Source organism: Artemia franciscana, chromosome 7 (assembly GCF_032884065.1).
Source record: "Artemia franciscana chromosome 7, ASM3288406v1, whole genome shotgun sequence".
Classification (NCBI taxonomy): domain Eukaryota; kingdom Metazoa; phylum Arthropoda; class Branchiopoda; order Anostraca; family Artemiidae; genus Artemia; species Artemia franciscana.
In genome coordinates, this window is record NC_088869.1 from 40982958 (window position 1) to 41004584 (window position 21627).

General features: G+C 33.2%; 1 protein-coding gene across 1 annotated transcript in view; it reads right to left on the reverse strand.

Moving 5' to 3' along the window:
• Positions 1–4823: 4823 nt before the first annotated feature.
• Positions 4824–21627, reverse strand: part of LOC136029306 (cathepsin L-like) — a 48164-nt gene continuing 31360 nt past the window's right edge. Inside the window, exons 8-13 of the mRNA XM_065707572.1 lie at positions 21045–21141; positions 17975–18090; positions 15223–15375; positions 14168–14261; positions 9666–9739; positions 4824–5037 (exon numbers count right to left, since the gene is read on the reverse strand). Coding sequence (XP_065563644.1) covers positions 4963–5037; positions 9666–9739; positions 14168–14261; positions 15223–15375; positions 17975–18090; positions 21045–21141 — 609 coding nt within the window. The 3' untranslated portion in view covers positions 4824–4962. The remainder of the gene's footprint in view (positions 5038–9665; positions 9740–14167; positions 14262–15222; positions 15376–17974; positions 18091–21044; positions 21142–21627) is intronic.

The following is a 21627-nucleotide window of genomic DNA, read 5'->3' on the forward strand; positions in this document are numbered from 1 at the left end:
TGTTTTTGGATAATCAGCCCCTTTTATAGCCTACCCATATGTATTATTACTTGAAATCTCCATATAATGGAAAAAATAATAAAAAAGCCTATACCTCCATAAATTGGTTTCCATCATGGTACTCAGATAAGGAAGTAAAAGATAATATTAAATAAGAAGAAGTCTAATCATTTCCCTGGCCATCTTAAAGTTCATTTTTATGGCTCTAAATAAGGAGCATGGTAGAATTAGTGCCCCTTGCATCCCCACTTAAAACTTTATGCCTAAATCTTACTTTATACTTTCACTAGAAATCTGGACAATTGAGATGGCTTTAGAGGTATTTATTAATTCCATTATGACACTAAAAAATGCACTGGTTTTGACTGATTCTCAGTTAGTATTATCTCTGCTGGGTTTAGTCCATCTTTACTGTATAATTCAGATGTAAAATCAGCTTGTAAACTTATTTGCAAGTTGAGGAGCAAGCAAATGAGCTCAAAGTCCACAATATGCCAATTAATGTATTCAGAGAAACTTCAAAAAGATGCATCAAATTGTAATTTCATCTTTTATCTTGTAACATAACTGGGAAAAAATTTAAAACTTGTATAGCATATAAGAAGTTGTAATTAAATAGCAACCTTGAGCATTGGATAGAATGTCTAATGGTAAGTTTGCTTTTTGGTTTTATTTTTCAGGCCAATCTAATTTTTGCCTTGTAATAAACCTTACCATTTAGTTGCTTAAAATTGCAAACAAAGGTAGGGTGATTTTAAAGTATACCAAAAAAGAAAGTGAATAATATCTGTATTTAAATGCCCACCTGATGGTCCCATTTATAGCCCTAATAATATTTTTATTAGTAGAAGGCTAGAATTAGGGCTATGGAGAGGAAAACATGTTAAGGAAACAATTCTTATGCTACTTCATAAAATGCAGAAAACAGTAGTTAACACATTTTTTCTGCAGCTCCGCTTACTTTAACCCCCCCTCCCCTCTGATGTGCAAATATATAGCCCAAATTATATATTTCCCATGTTTTCTGTTTTTAATTTTGTAAGCAGTGATTTAATTCAGGCTATATGTAGACAGATTGGGTAAAATTCTAGTTAAGTGACTTTTTGCTATCTCAGAAATGGTTTGGGTTAAAAAAATGAACCTTTCAGGGATGGGTCTACAGGCTAAAGTATGTCCTGGGAGGATATTTTAAAGTACCCACCTCTACTCCTTCTCTCTCTAGAGGGCCCTGAAATTTGCCTACATGACAGGTGAACCTATTGAAATTTTGACAAAACAACATTTTACCTTAATTTTCAATTACTAGTTACCTTTTCTCTGCCTTTAGTTCTGAAAATGCAATTCCTGTTATTTGAGTAGAATTTTGAGCCATATCAATATTTTTTTCCAAAATTTAGGAAATGTATTTGCATATATTTAAAACCTTATAAAATGGAATTAAGCAAAGTTATGAAGCTGAAAACAATTTTAATGTACTTTAATTAAGCAGAAGATCTATTCTACATGGTTTCACTTTCATAAGACACATATTTTAAAAGGTCATCAAAGGTCAGGGGCCTCTAGAGGGAGAAGGAGTGGAGGTAGTTACTTCAAAATACCTTCCCAGGACATACTTTAGTCTGTAGCTTCATCCCTGAAAGTTTCATTTTCCTAACCTAAACCTTTTCTGAGATAGCAAGAAGTCAATTAACTAGAATTTTACCCAATAGTCCAAATTCTAGGGTTCTATCTTTTCCTCTATTGCATAAATTCAGCCATACCTTATAGCAGTAAAATTCTAGTCAATTGACTTCTTGCTATCTCGGAAAGGGTTTAGGTTAGGAAAATGAAACTTTCAGGGATAAATCTACAGGCTAAAGTATGTCCCAGGAGGGTACTTTAAAGTACCCACCTCCACTCCTTCTCCCTCTAGAGGGCCCTGAAATTTGCTGACATGACAGGTCTATACCTATTGAAATTTTGACAAAACAACATTTTACCTTAATTTTCAGTTACCAATTGTGTTTTCTCTGCCTTTAGTTCTGAAAATACAATTCCTGATATCTGAGTAGAATTTTGAGCCATATCAATGTTTTTTTTTTCAAAATTTGGGAAATGTATTTGCATATCTTTAAAACCTTATAAAATGAAATTGAGCAAAGTTATGATGCTGAAAACAATTTTGTTGTACTTCGATTAAGCAGAAGATCTATTTTGCAACCGTTTCACTTTTAAAACACACATGTTTTTAAAGGTCAAGGCCCTCTAGAGGGAGAAGGAGTGGAGGTAGTTGCTTCAAAATACCTTCCTGGGACATACTTTAGTCTGTGGATTTATCCCTGAAAGTTTCATTTTCCTAACCTAAAACCTTTCTGAGATAGCAAGAAGTCAATTAACTAGAATTTTACCCTTATAGCTTGTATGCCTATATAAAACCAACTGTCTTCCCAGTTTGCAATTTATCTTACTGTTTGATTGAGTAGATAATTTCTCAAAATAGGCTATTGTTTGAAATTATTTTAAAATGTACAGCCTATAATAAGAGAAGGAAACATAATAATCTGATTATTAAAAATATTCCTTGAAATATACAAGGTTCATTGAGGGAAGGGGTGTATTTGTGTAGATTAGGCTATGTTGACTGCACATTCTTAAGATCTTTAAGATGTAGTGGACCTATTCCAAATCTTTATCAAATTTTAGTTTAGAATAGTTAAATTTCAAATGCTTTAAGGTATTTCTGATCGGAAACAGGCTAAAATAGTGGCTAGAAGCAAACAGAATATATTAAACCATTTTGAAAAGTCAAGCAACGTGTTTTGAGCTTGAACTTTTACACTGCAATGCAATACGACAGCGTTTTCTCCTGTGATGTTGATCATTTGACGTTTTCTAACGGACGTTAAAAAGTCTTACCCTCTGATAGACTGTTGTGTTACAAGCATCCCATGTCAATATTACAAGGCTGAAATATCAGACTGAATGGTCGAAATAGATGATCCGAGGTTTTATTGGATTTAAACAATTTTTTTCTGGCAAAATTTTGCCTGGGTTTTGAGTTTGAAGGGGTGATATATGGAGTGTGCCAACAAAATCGTCCAGTGTGCCAACAAATGCGGAAACATGAGCTAAATTAAGACGCCTTGGAGCTTTGGGGGAAGTTCCCCCCTTAGCTGTACCCGAGTCTGTGATGTTAAGCAAGCTGACTATTAGCTTCAATTAAAATACCAAAATTTATATTCCAGTCTAAGAATTTTAAATTTTAACTCCTTCTTAATAAAAGAAAGAATAAATTAAGATAATGTTTAGTTTACGGTAGTGATGTTTTCGTTACCGCAATGTAAGTTATAGAGTTGCTTCAAAATATCGCAGTCACCGCCTGCAAGTGACAAGTACATTTTGGGAAAAACCTAGTTACAGCTTCCTCTACATGCAGTTTCCAGTTACATCAATGGTGCAACCCAAAGTTCTGAAGATATTGTTAGAAATATTCCCAGAAGAAACAACCCTATTTAGGATTATATGAAAGAATTACCTATACACGCTGCATGAAAATCTTTAGAAAACCTTCAATTTTTTCTATTAACCTTTAAATTTAAGCATTTCTGAAGAAAAGCCTTTCCCGTGCATTACTGATATTCATACCCAGAAGAATTGAAAAATTAGCTTTACCTTCTCCTCGGAAGTTGAAACCCAAGTTACATATTAGTAGGATATTGAGCTTACTGCGTCTTTTTGAAATGAGAGTCATGGAAAATTGTGTTTTATCCAATTCAAGAACCTTTCAGTACAACACATTCTCCTTAGCATCATATATTTGGACAACAGTTCTTTGGACTCGTGATTACGTAGGGATTATTTGGGCAACAGTCCTGCTACGATTAGATCGTAGTCTTTAATCTAAACGCGTTAAGTACATAGTAATGGTCTCTTATCATGTGTTTGAATCTTAGGACTGTCAAACTGTACACAGTTTTAACCACTATTCGAATACCTTATCGCTCTTTAACCATAAACCCTTCTCCAAACATACAAGTTGTGTATGTATGGACTGCGATATGGCAAAATATTTCAGAATACTGGACTTTCGGACTAACTGCTAAATGAATCTTCAGCAAAGAAAGTGTCATCGTTGATAAAGCAGAAGCTTATTTAGGGTTCCACCCAATCTAAGAGGTAAATCTGATTCCTAAGAAGAGGAATAGCTGACGGTTTGAAAAAAGAATAAGGTCACAATTTCTAAAATTACTAAAGTGCCTTTGGTGTCAGAACAGTTTCATTTTTATATAAGAAACTTTAAAGATTGTGGTGCCGCAAATAGACGCTTACTTGTGTGGAAAGGTTCCAAGATTTTGGTATAGAGACTCTTCACCTATCCTTTAGTTCACAGAAAGACCCATTTTGTGTTGAAATGGGTTATTACATGCGCTGTTAGAGAACTTCAGGGCACTCAACAGTAAAAAAAACGCTACAATTTTTTTTTAAAGAAAGAACCTAAGGATTATGATAACAAACACCTGGACCACAATAAACTACTATTTCTGCTAAATCTCATGTCAGTTTTGGTTGGTCTTGACAGGAAAAACTGATGTCAACAGTTGCGCTTGTACCCTATCTGATGCGTAGCAATGATAATGTCATGGAAAAGCCAATGCAGGTATCAGACCTTTTTTCTTTTATAAAAAGTAGATAAAAAGTAAGAAACGTTGACCCAAAAATATTTTAGTAACCTTTTCTCAAGGGTCACCGAACACTGTGTTCTAGGTACCAAACAAAACAGCCATAAAACAGTCAGCTAGTCATAAAAAGGTATTCCTACAGTTGGAATAAAAGATAAAATACGATTGTAAACGCTTTGAAAATCATATAATTGACTAATAACGGAAATACTAAAAACCACAGCAAAAGTAATTAAGAATCCATTCATATAAGTAAAGCTTTACATATATAATAAAATGAAAAGAAGAGATTCGCGTTATTGCTTCACTCCACAACGGCACTGGTGACCATTGTATTTATACCGCATGTACCATCACCCCGATAAACACGATAGTATCCCTGAAAAGAAAAAAAAGGCTGTAGATACTTGTGCTAAATTTCATCTTAGTATGTTGATCCCTGAGAGAAAAATAATAGTATCAATTTATAAACCACCCATATAAGAAAGATAAATAGTGGAGTATTTGGAAAGAAAAACTACAAACAGAAGGAACAGTTATAATACAAATGGATCAAAACTATAATAAGACGGCAAGCGCCGATACGACATTGCCATCATCTTATTGTGTAAATCGATCAGCTTCTCAATGATATTTGGAAGGGGAAAGTTTTCCACTATAAGCTTTATTTGATGCAATTTTTCAGCATAAGAGACATTTACAAATAGAAATGCGTAATTTCCCCTTGTTTAAAAAGAATTGCAACTATATTCTATTGATCGTTACCACGATTATGAAAACTGAATTCCCTCCGTATGAGAAAAATCAAAAAACACTTGGCGATATCAGTTGGCAAGAGCATTGACAACGTTCATTTTTTCATTTTCTAATTCATGTGCACCACAGTACTATTTGTAAAGCTAGACGTTTATAGCTTCTATTAAGGCCATCTTAAGGCCTATTTTGGTGGGGTATACCAGCAGCGAGGTCGTACCCGATAATAGCAAGATTTGAGTCGATCCTTCCCCACCTCAGGGTGCAAATTACACTACATTGCACACCATTTAGTTGTGTGATGACCAACTTCCAAATCAAAGTTCTCATTTAGGACAGTCAGCAGTCTCGTGGATGAAACTTTAAGTTTCAACCTGTCTTACAAAGTAACAAATACAAAGGGACAACTCGAACAAATTGCCCTGGAAAGTCTGATATGTACAAACAAGTTTCAGCCACAACTGGGATGAATTTACTAGTCGTACTTGAATATCACTGCAACTCATTTCAATAACAGAAAATTCTTCCGATGATGGCTGGATAGTTCTAACGCTTTTTCTAATAAGACATAAAACTGACCGTAAAAAAAGGAATCTTCCTTAATAGTACTTTAAACCCTGAAATGACTTTCAATCTTAGTCATACTAAAAAATAATGAAATATGCCAAATTTCAACAATTAATCAGAACTTATTCTTGGCAACAGATCAAGTATTTTTTTTTATTGATACAAGTGATGTTAACAGGCTACAACCTCCCCCTCTTTCAGTCAGAGATGAAGTTTGGCATGTAAACAACAATATCAAGAATACGGATTAAATCATTGATCATAGGCTTTAAGGCCCAGGAAATTTAGATAAATGTTTCCAAGATTTTCAATTGTAACTGGGTTGCATGAGTTTGTCATGTTAGTAACCATTGCTGACCAACCAGGACTAAACTAGGGACTAGTCTATTAGATGAAAACCTGCAATAATGCAATTTGGATTTACTTGCAGATTTAGACCATTAGTGCTGTAGGCAATTTTTAATTTCCAATGGCGCATCATCTGCAAATAATATAGCAAAATCATTTTCTTGTATATATCAAAAATTTGTAAAAGAATTTTTAAAAGTATCTTTCTTCAAAAAATCTTTTCCCCCTACATATTATCAATCAATCATTTTATTAATACTAAAGCACTATTACAAACGTAAAAAAGTCATTCAGCCCAAGAAGCTTTGCTTGTTATGGGCCATACAACACAATAATAGAACACTAAAAGAACCATAAATAATACCCTAAATCAAAAAATATATATGAAATGAGGAAGAATAAACACTAGCATAGAGTAAAAAAAAAAAAAAAAAAAAAAAAAAAAAAAAAAAAAAAAAAAAAAAAAAAAAAAAAAAAAAAAAAAAATGCTTCAAAATGCTTGATTGCAACATGAGCACGAAATTGTATTTTTTCAATAAACAACTTGCTAACTTTTCAAAAAATCTTGATGCTGTCATTGATGAACAGGATGAGCGATTCCACCAAGATTTGAAGGTCATATAGGCCCGGTGTGAATATAGATGGGATGTACATAATGGCTGGCTATTGCTGGAGCATCAAGAGAGAATTTTCACGGATTAAACACTTAAGAAAAAAAGCTATAGGTGGAATTATTTACCTGTGAAATATTTTCCGTTAGGTAAAAACAAATCTACTATTTGTGTGAATATAAATAACTACATACGACCTTTTCATAAATACTAATTTAATGTGAAGAGTAGTAAGTTTTATCTTTATCTACCACCATATGCACATTTTATGCGACTTTCAAGAGGAAAAGATGTTGCCATATAGCTTAAAGGGATGACACAAATGACATAAATTGGATTTGTTTTTGTATCCTAAGACCTACTGTTAATAAAAAACAAGTTGTAGATAGAAGTCAGTAAAATGACTGTTCCCTAATATTATTTAACTAATCATATGACGCATTGGATAAAAACCTGCTAAAACCAATGGAACAAATCTGTTCCTAGCTTTACTAGAGCTAAATTTGAGAGGAAGGTAAGTCAAGTTAAACTGTAGAACAAAATTTTTCAGTCATAAATATCATAAAAATCTTCTTGTAGTCGTTGATCAACAAAACAATATTTAATTATGACTTGTTAATTAAAAATTACATTTGTGAATTTGTTTGAACATGAGAGTTTGATGGTATAACAAAAAGCATTATTGATATTTATAAATAAGTTTGTTTATAAAAAACGAGGTTTTCATTGATTGCAAATAAAATTATCCTTGTAAGCTACATAATACAGTTCAAAAAAAAAAAAGTTAAATTTTACCATTTCATCCCAAATACAAATCATATTCGCTCCAATAAACAAGTTTTCAGCACTGCAGTTTGTAGTTACGAGATTGGAAGGAAACTCGTTACGAGAAGTTACAAGAAACATTCCCCAAAAATTAATGCGAGGGACCCCGACCCTGCTTGAATCTTTCGGCATAAAGATAATACTTTTTTTTAAATCTACTCTTTATGAACAAGATTCCTGGAATCAGGTCTGTGTGGTAAATAGGTTTAAGTCTCAGAGGATTTTTCAAGCGGAGAATGTTTCAAAAATCGAAAATGTACATTCTTCAGCCGAAGTTTTTTTTTAACTTTCTCGAGGAGTCTGTGTAGCAATTTTAGGATAGGAACTCCCCAAGACCTATTCACGAGTATTCCTAAAACCAGACAGAGTCAAACCCTAAGTTGATTTTTTCTAAAAGGAAGGAGGGGAGGGGAACTCACATACCTGACCAAAAGATCTATCGGGAACTAAAGGTCGCCCATCTTCATCATTATTATAGCATCATTTTAAGCACCATCGATACCATCGCCATGGTCAAAGGTCATCATTATGGACATTATCAGTGCTAATATTAACTGCCGAGTCATTATGAATTTTTGCTGTTTTTGAGGTCGAGAATGACAATTAGTGTCTTCGTTATTTTTCACGCAATGCTGATCACCTTAAAGATATTTTGTCCTAGGCATCCTAATCATCGACGTCATAAAATAGCCCTCTCAAAATGACCAACAAAGATTTAATCGCCTATAAACCCTCCCTCCTTCCGAAACGTTTACTAAACATCTTTCATTACAGTTTTCAACGTGGTCGGGGCGTCAAGAACATTGACTATGCCCCGGAGAAAAAACCATTCACTATCTTCTGGAATTTTGCAAAAAAAGTTGAAAAAATATGTAGAATTATGAAACTATCAAGGCTTTAAAGACGATACAAGCCTTAAGGTTCCCCTTCCTGCGCCGGGGTTCAATAATTGATTTTGTGTGCATTGAGTTTTGCCAGGTTGACTTTTCTCTGGTTGAATTCTCCACGGGTTAAGTTTTGTCCGACTGAATCTTTTGTCCTGAGTTTTGCGTTCAGCGTTCTTTCCAATTTCGCTGCTAGTTCATTAATATACATCTCTTTGAGCGAAAACATATGAAACTGACACAATCCATATGGTGAATGTGTCTGTTTTTCTTTTTTTTTGTCATTTCAATTTTTCTATTATGACAATACAAATCTGGTTTCATTGCAAATATTATAATAAATTCCGTCATTTCAGGCAAAAAAAGAAGAAAAAACCACCTCCTTTGAAAATGAGAGCCAATAGCGAATTACAGCTGATTCCTCCTGAATCATTGCGTGTAACTAAGGTTTACTGGTTGGTAATTTAAGTTTAACTTTATTGATACCAGGTCACCATTTTATTTAGAAAACACTTGGGCTTAAAGTTAATTTTTAGGGACTCGGAAGTTCTTCAATTGCTTTTGTTTCTTTGCCTTTTAGAAGGTCACGTGAATACTCTATACTTAAGCATTGCTTCCACTAGTCGAAAAGTAATTCTATTACTCATCACTAATCTTTCATTACTTCAAATACACTTTGAAAAGATTTTCCCTATTTCCCTATTTTTCTATAAAAGTTCCTTCCCTATTTACCTGACTAGTAAGATAACAATACTCAAATGAAACCGCAATTCTTAGCCGGCGTTTCACTGAAGAGAGCAATGTCCAAATCAAATATTACAAGAAATCCAAAGATAAGAGGATTTTCGCCGTTTTTTTAAAAAGAAAGATTCTCTTAGCATAATTTCTACTCTACTTACATATTAAACTTTGTGGAAGAATTATTCTTACGCAAAATTGTGCGTAAGAATAACTCTTTCTAGAAAATTCGTATTAAACGGAAAAATATAAAATGAAGAAGAATATACGAAATTATTTACCTGCTCACCCCATCTTGTTCCCCAGCTATTTTTCACAATCCAATATGGCAAAACTTTTTGTTTAACAGGAGTAACTGAAAAAGAAATTGAACAGAAGATTGAATAGAGAAGGTTGAACAGGATGAAATAGTATTTTCATGATGTAGGTAAGCTCAAGCACCATTGCTGATAAAACTAAAAACCAAAATAAACAAACAACGATAGATCAGTTTTCTGATTTTTTCTTCATATTCATGATGAGATTTTAATACTGAAAATACGCCCGTTTCGAAAGTATATTTAAGCTGATGCTTCTGATCACATTTTACCTTTCGCAATAGGGAATTAAAATGCTCAAACAACTAAAACCATAATCATCCCATTTGTCAGTATCTGAGATCTCATACAGGCCTTGTTTCTCTTCACAAGTATTCTATTGAGTAAATACAATAGCTCCTCTTAATAGTTCACTTATTTTTTATTCAAATTTTCAATTTGTTATTTATTGTTTGTTTGAAGTGTTTTGTTCATCAGGATAGGGTTCGCCTATTCGCCAGTAGCAAAACCGTAAGATAAATTCTGATTGATTCAGCTTAACTAAGCTCAGATCGATTGAACTTCAACTTTGGCTTGATCCAGTTCTGGATGCTAGCTAAATGCCAATTACGAACGGGTTTAATTTTAACTAATTCCCAGTTTTACTGCTAGCTAAATCCGAAAAATTAGTAGTCACACAGTGAGTGGGTTCTGAAAGTAGATTAGTTTTGAATTGGGATGACAAAGGTCTTCCCAGATCCAAACGACATAACTGACACATGCTAAAAATTAGGTATTCACTCTCAAAACACGTATTATAGATTTCCATCCATGACACATTCTTAGAAGTAAATATGTTTAGAAAAGATATAGAGGCTATATTATGATAAGGACAACAAATGCTTCAATACCTTCATTGTAAAAACTGACTGACAAATTTTTCTCGCAATATAAAACCTTCTTTAACACATTTTCTCATTTAACCGCTGAGAAATAAACTTTGCCTGCCAACGCCTGGAATCCTTATTTTAAATCTAAGTAAAACTACTAAAAGGTCAGATATACCCTTACGAAATAAAATTGCAAAAGGAGAGGATTCATCAGGATATAAAGATAGGTTTCGCCTATTCGCCAGTAGCTAAAACGGTTCCTAGTGGGGGTTTATGTCATTGGACATTTTACATGACATAGTAAAACGATACGACTAATCGAAAGCCAAGTAGAAGATTTCAATTTATGTGTATCAAAATTTATCAAAACAGACGCTAAATATCCAAATAGCTAAAACCACATCCATTTTTTTCAGATGCCTATAGGACTCGTTTCTGCATCACTATTTGTCTAGGTCGCACAAGATAAAAACTCATTTCTGGTAATGCACGTATTTTAAGCAATGCTTAAAAATTTCGAGATTGCATAGCAAGTGATAGCCCATTTGAAGGGTTAGAATCTGTCCACCTCCTGCATAGTAGCCCTTAGTCGTGGTTCTAGACCTGGACAGGGGGGGAGGCATCTGCACTCCCTCACCCCCAGTTTTTCTGACATCTGACATCAAATTACTTTTACTTTATATTTTCGCATTCCTATGGTATACATTCCCCCTCCCGGAGATTTATGAGGCCTATAAACACTACTGGTAAACCAAATAATTCGTTCGAGTAAAAAAAAAGTTTTTCAACAACTGTGTTATTGAAATAAGCAACGCATTTGTGGTTAGCAATCATTGGCAAAAATAGCCAAAACATAAGATTTATATGATCTACATAAATTTCGAAACATCTTACATCCTTACTATCATCACCTTTACTAAGAATGCTATCAAAATATGTGAAACTGTCAACCCAGTCAATTTTCTCCTTACCTAACATCACCTCTTTATCTATTATTCTTAATTTAAGCCACTTCTTCTTTTTAATAGAATTCTTTAGTTAACCCTTCTACTAGCTCAATCAGTGGGCAAATCTTCTTTGACCCTATATTATTGATACAGCAAATAATTTTTCATCATGCTATAAACAGGGGTATTTTATCATCAGATTGCATTATCCCGGACATGAACGGGCTTGGTTTGGACAGTCCAACCTAAGCTCAACAGACAAGCACCCTTGAAGAGATCTAGGTCATCAACAGGATCATGTTCATCAATTTCATATAGCAAATAAATTTTGGCTAGACAATTTGTTTTAAAATACTCAACTGATTTATCAGAAACTCAAATCAAAATTTTGCTAACCAAATCTTGCTTGAACAGAATTAATTTTGAAATCTTACTATTTCTTTTTTGAGAATATAAGTAAGATTTTGAAAATCTTACTATTTCTTTGCGATTTTTTCGTTTTGTTAAAAGACACAAAGTACTTGCTCTATTTTAAAAGGCTAAAAAATGTGAACTAAACAAAGCATTGGACCGTTTAGATGCTAATAAATAAGTTTTAATTGATCTTAAAAATGTTACTAATTCCTTTCCAGATTATTACAAAATTTAGTTCCCACAAAACCGTTATTGATTCATAATTTTTTAAACAAACAATCTGTTTTCACATTCATGATCAACATTTTATTCACTATAAAACTCTCGTAGTATTTCGAACAAAAATGAATAAAATTGCACATATCCAACAATCCTGTTAAATGTCATAAATCAACGCCACGGAAGCAATGGCGCATTTAAGTTAAAATTTCCTTTGCAGAGCATAGGTCAGGACTTTGGACAGATGATCTGTTGAAAAGGCCAGTTGATTCTTGACATTTAAAATGTCAAAAAGGGAAAGTCAAAGATAACAAGGATTACTATGAGTAGAAACTGCTACAATGTCACACAAGAACGGTCACTCTCTCCATCAGATTACCGCCATTTTTTTCGGGGGGGAGGTACGCGTTATAGCGTTTGACTGAACACGTTGTAATATTTTCAACTGATCCATTTACTGAAAAAATGATTCGAAGTTTCTGGTTATGGTTATGAACACAAAAAACGATAATTAGAAATGTTAAAACATTTTATTTCGTTTATGAGAAGCTATTATGTCATCTGCAACGAAAAGAAGGCCGCTTAAAGATATTTAATATTTCTCCATTTTCTATTTAATATAATTTTTAATTTTAACTACTTTTGTTTTCTTCAATGTTACCTATGATTTGGGCAGCTTTACATTTTGATGCATGCATATGTTCTGCATAAGAAAAAAGAATTGTTGTTGGAACCTCGGGTTACCACCCTGAAAAAGTGCGGATCATTGACAGTATTGCTTATACTCTGCCACTGCTTAAACTCAATTTTCATTGTATCTTCTATAGACTTTTGAGGAACTGGTACTAGTAGAATTCTTGCTCAGGGATAAGTACCTTCTAGGTACACTGTTTTCATAAAATGGTAAAATAACTCGGTCGTCTATATCCAGATCACGCTATGGATATTTTTATTTATTTATTTTATTTAAGAATTAACGACGCTTCTTGACTACTATGGTCCGTGCGTCGGCCCTGCAGTGCATTCCTGCAGCATGATTCGATCTCTGGGTCCCGTGTTACCAAGCTAAGGTCAAATCCACTGCGCCACCACAGGACTGAATATTTTTAATAAAAAAATAAGGTTCCATTCAAAACATTTTGCTATATGTCAAACTGTTTCAACTAGTAAAGTACAACAAATATGATTTTCATTTTTTGCCAAGAACACAAAAATCGGTATTTTCAAAATTTTCGAGGGCAGATGCCCCGCTTCCCCCTAATTGGCGGAGTTGAAGGAAAGGTTGAGTTGTTTTACTCATCAACAAGACAAACTACTTCGTCAACTCAAAGAGGTACTGAAGTCTGTTTTTTTAAGAATAAGCAACAGGAAGACTTTAATATCCCTTTTTTATCTTATCAACAGTATTATTTTGCAGACTAAAATTCAATCTTTGTTTTCCAAATATTATAAAAAGAAGCTCTTCAAGTACTGTGTGGAAAATTTCAAACAAATCCTTCTTCTCAAATTCAAAGAAAACTCCCTAAGCCGGTTTGCTAAGCAACACCCTACCGTTTGAGAAATTTCGGAATTAAAATAAATTGGACATTGAGCGTATTGAATACAGACGAAACTGGGTCTGAATGGTATGGTTTTTAATATATTGCAAAATAGAATTTTCTTTCTTGCAAAGACAAAAGAATTTGTCCAGTAAATTCTACATTATATTGACTGCGTCGACATTTATTGGAAACATATTATACTTAAGCAGCGGCTTCATGTGTCATGAATATTTGTTCGTCCTTATCGGTTAGCTTTTGCATCGTTTTTGTTTCACTTCATTCCATCTTTTCAGCCTTATTTCTTTGGGAACCGATAAGAAGTGTTTTGCTGATCGAAATAGACTGAATGCGTTATACTAAACATTAAATAGGAATAAGTCGAAACTGCCGAAATTCTAATCAATTATTTGCAAACAACTCATCAGTTAAAGCAGATAAATAATGGAAAGAAACACACGCATACGAAAATAACTTACTTTCAGTTCCATAGCCAACAATCAAAACTCCATGGTCAAGGTTTTTGGGATTGCAGAAAAATTTCTTTGGATGTGATACTCCACGACGATAAAACTGAAAAAAAAAAATTTGGTTTACGGAAATCAATAAAAATTCAAAGAAAGTTTCTGATCGAACCTAAGTTCATCAGGATTTCATGGCATAGGTACGAATAGGTTAGACCCTTAGAAGGAGGAGAATATCTTAGTGAGAGGGAGGGGGAATCTTCCTATACCACGGGTACTTTTGAATCAATTTAGGAACATTCCTGTTAGGAACATTATTAATAATAAAAATTTCCTCTTCCAAGGTTATATCTGGTGGAGAAGGGTTATGTGTCCCCCCGCTTCTCGAAAAATAAAGAAATACGCACCTTCCAGTCGTTTTGTGGCTCCCATGGTTAAAAATAAAACCCCCTACCCAAATCAAAGTTCCAGGGAATGGCCTGGCCTCTTCCCTTGAAATCCGGACTCTATTGTGCCTCTTTATAACTCATTTGACTCTCTCATCATAACCATAGCTTTCCGATATTATTAAGCTCGTGGTACCCATTCAGGTAGGATCTGTACCATTCAAGTCTCATTTACATTACAACAATTCTGTGTAGAACAAGTCTTATTTGTAAAGTAAATATGTGTTTGATAAATTTTAGTGTCAAATAATTTTACTTTTATCTGAAAAACCGAGAATCTTAAAAGAAATAAATTCAATAAATTATTACAAAACTATGGAGGTTTTCAATTCAATTTTCTTATTGGCATAACCTAATTGCATAAGATTTCTAGGATGTACATAGTTAAAAAAGTGGTTTTGTCATGCTTCATTTAACTTTTTTTTTAACCCAATTAAGTTATAAAATTGTATTTAAAATGCATTGAAAGATCATAAATGCTTAGCATATTAGACATCCAATTCAAATGATCATTCTGTATTGTTTGTACAAAAAATTAATAAAAATGAGTTAAAAACAGCAAACAATATATATTTATAGATAAATTAAATAATGAAATACATACAAAAAAAGAAACCTACTGACCTGCATAACATTAGCATTTATTCCAACACTAACAGGACCATTTTCAGCTAACCACTGGGCTATCTCTTCTTCGTTTTGAGAAATCTCCAAAAAATCTTTTATTTTAACTATCTGCTCCGATGAATCGATACTACATTTCTGCCCTCCACGACCCTATATAAATAAAATTTTACAAACAAATAATCTGTGAGAAACGAAAATTCGACTCTGCCATGCCCGACTGAGTCACTAAAGCGTCACACTGGCAGGTCAACAATCTTTCGGCGTGTCTCACTACTTCATGTCAACGAACAAACAAGGAACAACAAAATCCTCTAACACTATTACAGAGCTGAAATATTAGACTGAGTAGAAAACAAGCTAACCTTTTTCTTATTACGAATTAATTACTAAAAAACAGCAAGTATAAGATTCTTAATTAAGTATATTTTAGTTCACTGGTTGTTGTGCTATTGGCTTCACACGATAACTACTATGCACCTGGCACTGTTTCAATGACGAAGGCAAGTAAACTCCTTGTCTGAGAAACGTTTCTTCATGCCAAGAAAATGTGAGTTTTTGCATGAAACCCATAAGCCGAACTCTGGAGTAGTAGCACGAACTGAATATCCAGATTGGAAATTTTCCGATAAAGTGCTGGATGAGGATTTTTACCTGACTTTGAGCCAGGGTTTTCACTCCTTTTCTAGCTTCAGTATATTTTGAGCACAGTCTGCTTTTCAAAACGAAAAAAAAATCATATAAGTGACAGAAATAATTAGTTTAGATTTGAACTTTATTAACGATTAGCAGTTAAAGTTTTGTGGTCATCCTAAGAGGGGTTAAAGAGAAAATATTCAAATATTATTTTTTCCTTTTTACGACAAAAACAACGCGAAAAGGGCGTATTTTTGGAAAGTCTATTTTCCAGCAACTCTTTAATTCTGACAATTCCCCATTTTATAGTAATTGTAATACGAACAAATAAAACATATAAAGGCCATTATAATTTCAAGGCCTTTCAATACTGAAGTTTTGGTACTAGCTTTTCTTTTCTATGTTGCCTCATCCGGCTAAATTTTTATTAGAGAAAAAAGATGCTTTTTCTATCGATAGTAGAGAGCAAGATCAAGACTTATTACAGGCGGGTATTAACAAGCTTAAGAGGGACCTGTCTACCCTTTAGCCCCCCTCCCTTCGTGAAAGCACTGAGGTAGAGATCTCTACTTCAAGAAAAATAAAAGGTGCTTGAAACATTTAACAATAAAACAGGAAAAACTTCAAATGATGAGAACATTCAAAAAAAAAAAAAAAAAAAAAAAAAAAAAAAAAAAAAAAAAAAAAAAAAAATCTTCATAGTTGGGCCATATCAGATAGCTAGTTTTCATATTACATTTTCCTTTAGAAAACCAGGCAAATTACAAATCGGACAAGCTCTCACCCAAATTTATATGACACGAGCTTGATACAATAAACCTCAATGAATTAAAGCGGAATTAAATTGAAAAGGAAAGTAGTTGTTTTGGAAGCTTCTATCGTTTTCTCAAGGTTGAATTTTCTTTGCTTGGGGGGACTCATTTTCTTTGCATCAATGCGTCGTCGTTGGAAAAGGAGTAAGAATATCACGACTTCATAAGGACCGATAATTATCCGTTTGAATGTTAAATAACAATATTGTTCAATTACAAGGTCGTGCGTTTGTTAATTTTACTAATTTTTTCATGCTGCATTCATTAACAAACAACCTCCCCCTCCCCCACCCCCCTGAATTTTTGATTTTAAATAATATGGGCAGATGTTTCTTTTGACGACTGCCCTAGTTCTAAATCATTAAAATGAAAGCAAGTTTTAATCAGCGAAAATCATAGATAAAATTTAAATTTGAATCTTCGTGTCCAGCAATGAAGAGGATGTAAGTTCGTACAACGATTCTGGAAATTCTAGGTTTCAAAATATTGCTTAAATGGAAGAATTGTCATAAATAAACAACTGAAATATGGCAACAAACCTAATTTACAAATCCTTTACAGTTACCTAATCTTAAAATAAGCTATCTTTGTTAGCAGAGCAGCAGAGTCTAACCTTATAGAGAAGAGTTTTTATTTCAACTAACTGGCAGGTGCAATGATTTAAAGTAGTGTACCACTGAGCCAACTTTTTTGGGGAATTTAAATGCCTACTCAAAGGTACTTGGGTACTTCTTAGAAAACTTTCTTCCGCCTTTTTGAATTAGCTTTTATCTTAATCACCGAGTATTATGTTTCTTATTTATATTTGAAATGGCTCATAGAAATTCAAATAGTTCTGCCCCAGGATGGATGGATGAATAATAGACTATCTATCAACAAGTTAAATGATATCTTTTTTATACAATTCTGAAAAAGGCTTATTCCAGCTTTGCCTCTCACTCGTACTTCCTGTCTTGGTTTTTCACCTAATTAGCCATGGCTTGATGACAACTGGATTTTAATTGGAAATAAGAATCTATTTTATATTAATTTTTTACAGCCATAGCGCAAATAGCCTGATTATTGGAAATTGAAATGCTTTTTTACGTTTTTCTATTGTTAGACATAAAACAAAAATGACCAAGAAAGAGAAGAAATCGAGAAAGAGAATATTTTGAACTGTTGCCGTCTGTTTTGAAAAAAATGTTTTTATTTTTAACTTATTGTTGTTTTTTTTCAGTTTGGGAAACCATCAAACCTTATTTGTTTATATGGTGCTGTTAAAGGATAAATCCCAGGCTCTCCCACTGCTACTTAAGGCATACCTTATAAGGATAATCGTCTTCTGTCTCAAGTCCTCCTAAATCTTCAATGGCTTTGTAAGCATTTTCTGGAAGTCCTCCATTACATCCCCCATCAAGCTTGTCACAGTCAAGCAACTCTAGAACAAAAACCTAAAATCAGGCTCTAGTTTGGATTTATTTCGTATGTAGGTCTAATCAAAGTAAAACTTATACACATTCTCAAAATCTCACTTTTATGCTTTTAGTTCCATGAATAAATCGCAAAAAATTATTTATAATGGAATATTAAATTTGATTAAAATCCATTCAAATTAACTATTATGACTAAAATTCAATAGGTTTGATTAAACTGACTAAATTTAGTCTATATCAACCAAAAAACTAATAATTTATTTTTCAAAAATAAATTAAATTATTAACTGTTAAATTTAACTTTTGATATTATGATTTACTTATTAGTTTTTCCTTACTAGACAAAAATAAAATCGACACATACCAGCAAATATTTAGCATACTACACTCATCTGCACCAAGAAAGCCAAAATCTGGGCTTGAAAGACTGCGTAATTGATGGATTCTCTTTTAATACCATTCCTGTTGAAAATTTACTAAATCTAAATAAGTTTAAATTCAATGACACCTCAAGCTTAGAAGTCCTGTTTTTTTTTGTTCTTTTTTTTTACGATCAGTGAAACTAAAAAGCCTCGAATTTTACACCTGTTCTGTGAGGAAAAAAACGACGTTATTCAAGGAAGGGAGGTGGTAAAGGTGCCCCTCTCTGCATATACCTTTTTCAAAATTTTAACAGGAGACATATAGATCCTCCCAACCAAACTTGGAGGAAAATCCTTCCCCTTACCCCGTATGTACAGGTATGTACACATTGGTGTAGATAAAATATTCAGTATATTGGTGAATTACATCTATATTGGTGTAGATAAAATTCAGTATATTAAACAGTTTAGCTATGTTTACAAAATTAGGACATTTATTCTTGTTGAATATGATAGAAGAAGTAGAGCAAGGTAGCATGTTTAGACTTCTAGGCCAACATATCATTGACAGCCAAAACTCTAAAGAAGTTGCAAATGCGAGTGAGAGAGAGAATAATGCACCTTCTAGCTAATTCGAGGGAAAAACAAAACCTTTTATAGAAGAAAGATATTCTTAATATGTACCAGAGATGTCCGAGTCAGATAATCCATCTTATAATCGTATGCTCGCTAACAAGGTGCAAGCAAGTTATTGCAGTGCGTACATTATTTTACCGTCGTTAAACAGCTCTTTCTTCTCTTTTCTTTAACCAGAAAAAATTCTCGATTTACTTCAAATCAAAGAATTCGAAATTACCACTTCTCTTTCTTGAAAAGTTTGACTGTGGTATTCAACGAATACGAAGAGATTACCTAGAGATTACCTATCTTATTAAATGAGCAATAGCTATACATAGAGACTGATATATTTTTTCTCAAAAAAGACGATCTAGATAGGTCATCAGTTTGGGAAAGCTCATATTTTTCCCAATTCCCTTTTAATAAATCGTCTGCTGATTGAAATTAGAGACGCTTGAACGCAACATTTTGGCATCAAACGCCATAATGAAAAAAGGAAATGGTTTCTTTGTGAAACCATGTTGTATTTATAAATAACTCGAATGAAAAAAAGAAATCACAAATGCAACAGCAAAAAGACAGAAATAAACATACACCATAAAAAAAGCTCCATGTTTTCAATACACTGATGAAGTTAGGGTAATATATTTATTCAGTTTAGATGTAATACATTTTTTTTTGCCAAACTGATTTCTCACTGTTGCGATATACCTTTATTAAGCTTTGAACTTGTCATGATTATAAATAAAAAAAAATCCAGAATCACCACAAAGCCGTAAGCAAGATTTTAGCCAGGAGATGGCATGCATTTAGGAACGAGACACAACTTCATAAATTCGTAAATAAAAGAAAATAATAGATATTGCAGTGAAAATTGCAGCAATCTTAACATTTTTGAGAGGCCACAAGTCTGAACTTTTCCTTCATATTTTCCTAATTAACGTATAACAGGTCAACCTTACAAGCCAGTCAATATTTAATGATTCTTAGGAATTTTTATCGTTCCGTTATTATGCATAAGGATTACTATCACTTATTAGATTGCCTATTAATAGCATAATAATATACCATACGCACAAAAACAAATATTTACTTTGCAAGTTATTCAATTAGCAAACACCAAAATTCTTGGTATAATTCCCTTGGCTTTTCCTCATTAAATCAACCATTATATATGCTCAATATCAAACCTTAATACATGAGTGAGATTTATCCCTGTTTGCAGAAGCAACAAGAAACAACTGGCAAAGATTTGCCGAAAAATTCTTGAAAAATGACCTTAAAGCAACATAAACCCGAAAACCTTAAACCGCAGATGGGAAGAATCAGGCCGACCCCCCCCCCCGAACTCATTTAATCTCATCCCTTTCTTGTATATGCCTTTGAAAAAAAACACACCAATGCTCAAGAATTTGAATTTCAAACATATTTTAGGTTTTGGGATCAAATTACACAAGGATTAGACATCTACTGCGAGATAGAATAAAATTCCAGCGACCAAAACTATGGCGGAACAAACACTTTCATAGTAAATAACCATAAATGAATATATCTTCAAAGAGCACTATCAAAACAAAAACACGAAAAGTCTTGCAATACCATACATTAACTAAGCACTCCAGCACCATACAACATCCTTAGAATTGTTTACAGATAAATTTACGCCGTACTTCCAAAATAAGCAGATAGCATATATTTGACAATTCTTCAATATCTCCCATAACATGCCAAGTTAATCTGATGTCATGGAGGAAATCCCGGTAACTATTACTTAAAGACCATTGATACTGATATTTTATTGAAGCTGAAATTAATCCGTTCCGAAGACAAATTAAACACTGAAACTAATACCATAATCATCCTATGGATTTCTCTTTATTTCTTTCCATAGAGTGAAACTCGGTCTCCTGGTACTAAACATTATAGATGAAGAGGAAGATGTTAGAAAAAAGAACAAGAAAGGATGAATATAGCTTTACCTTGCTCTGAGAATGAAAGCAATTCTCCATGTTTAATGCTATAGACACCTTCTAAGTTGCCAGTAACTGAAAATGCCCAACAAGAGCCACAGCTACCCTAAAACAAGTAAAACCAGAGGTAAATTGATATTCGATTAAATGAAACTTCCAGTTCTAAATTCTCCATGCGCGTAAATTTTATTATCCTAACCTTTCTCTCGCAAAATTCAATCGTAAAACAATTGGTTTAATTAACTATGTGACCAAGTTCTAAACCAAAACATTAAAAGTCATTGTTAAAAACAAATATTAAAAAAAAATCATTTTCAAAATTTATTGTAGTCTAAAATAATATCTAAATATTTCGAGACTGAATAAAAACGAGACTTTATTCCCTATTTTTTCAATTGCTGCTTCCACTTTCAAACAGGGATTATTCTTATGGAATCATATAAACGACATTCTAATGATTTCTCTGCATTTTCTCAACGTCGTTCTAAACAGAATGAAAACTATTTCTGGGAAAAAAAAGAAAATCTTCGGCGATAGCAATTTGAAGCAACTCGGTTGTCTCATTGATAATAGTAAGTATTTGGTCTACTCC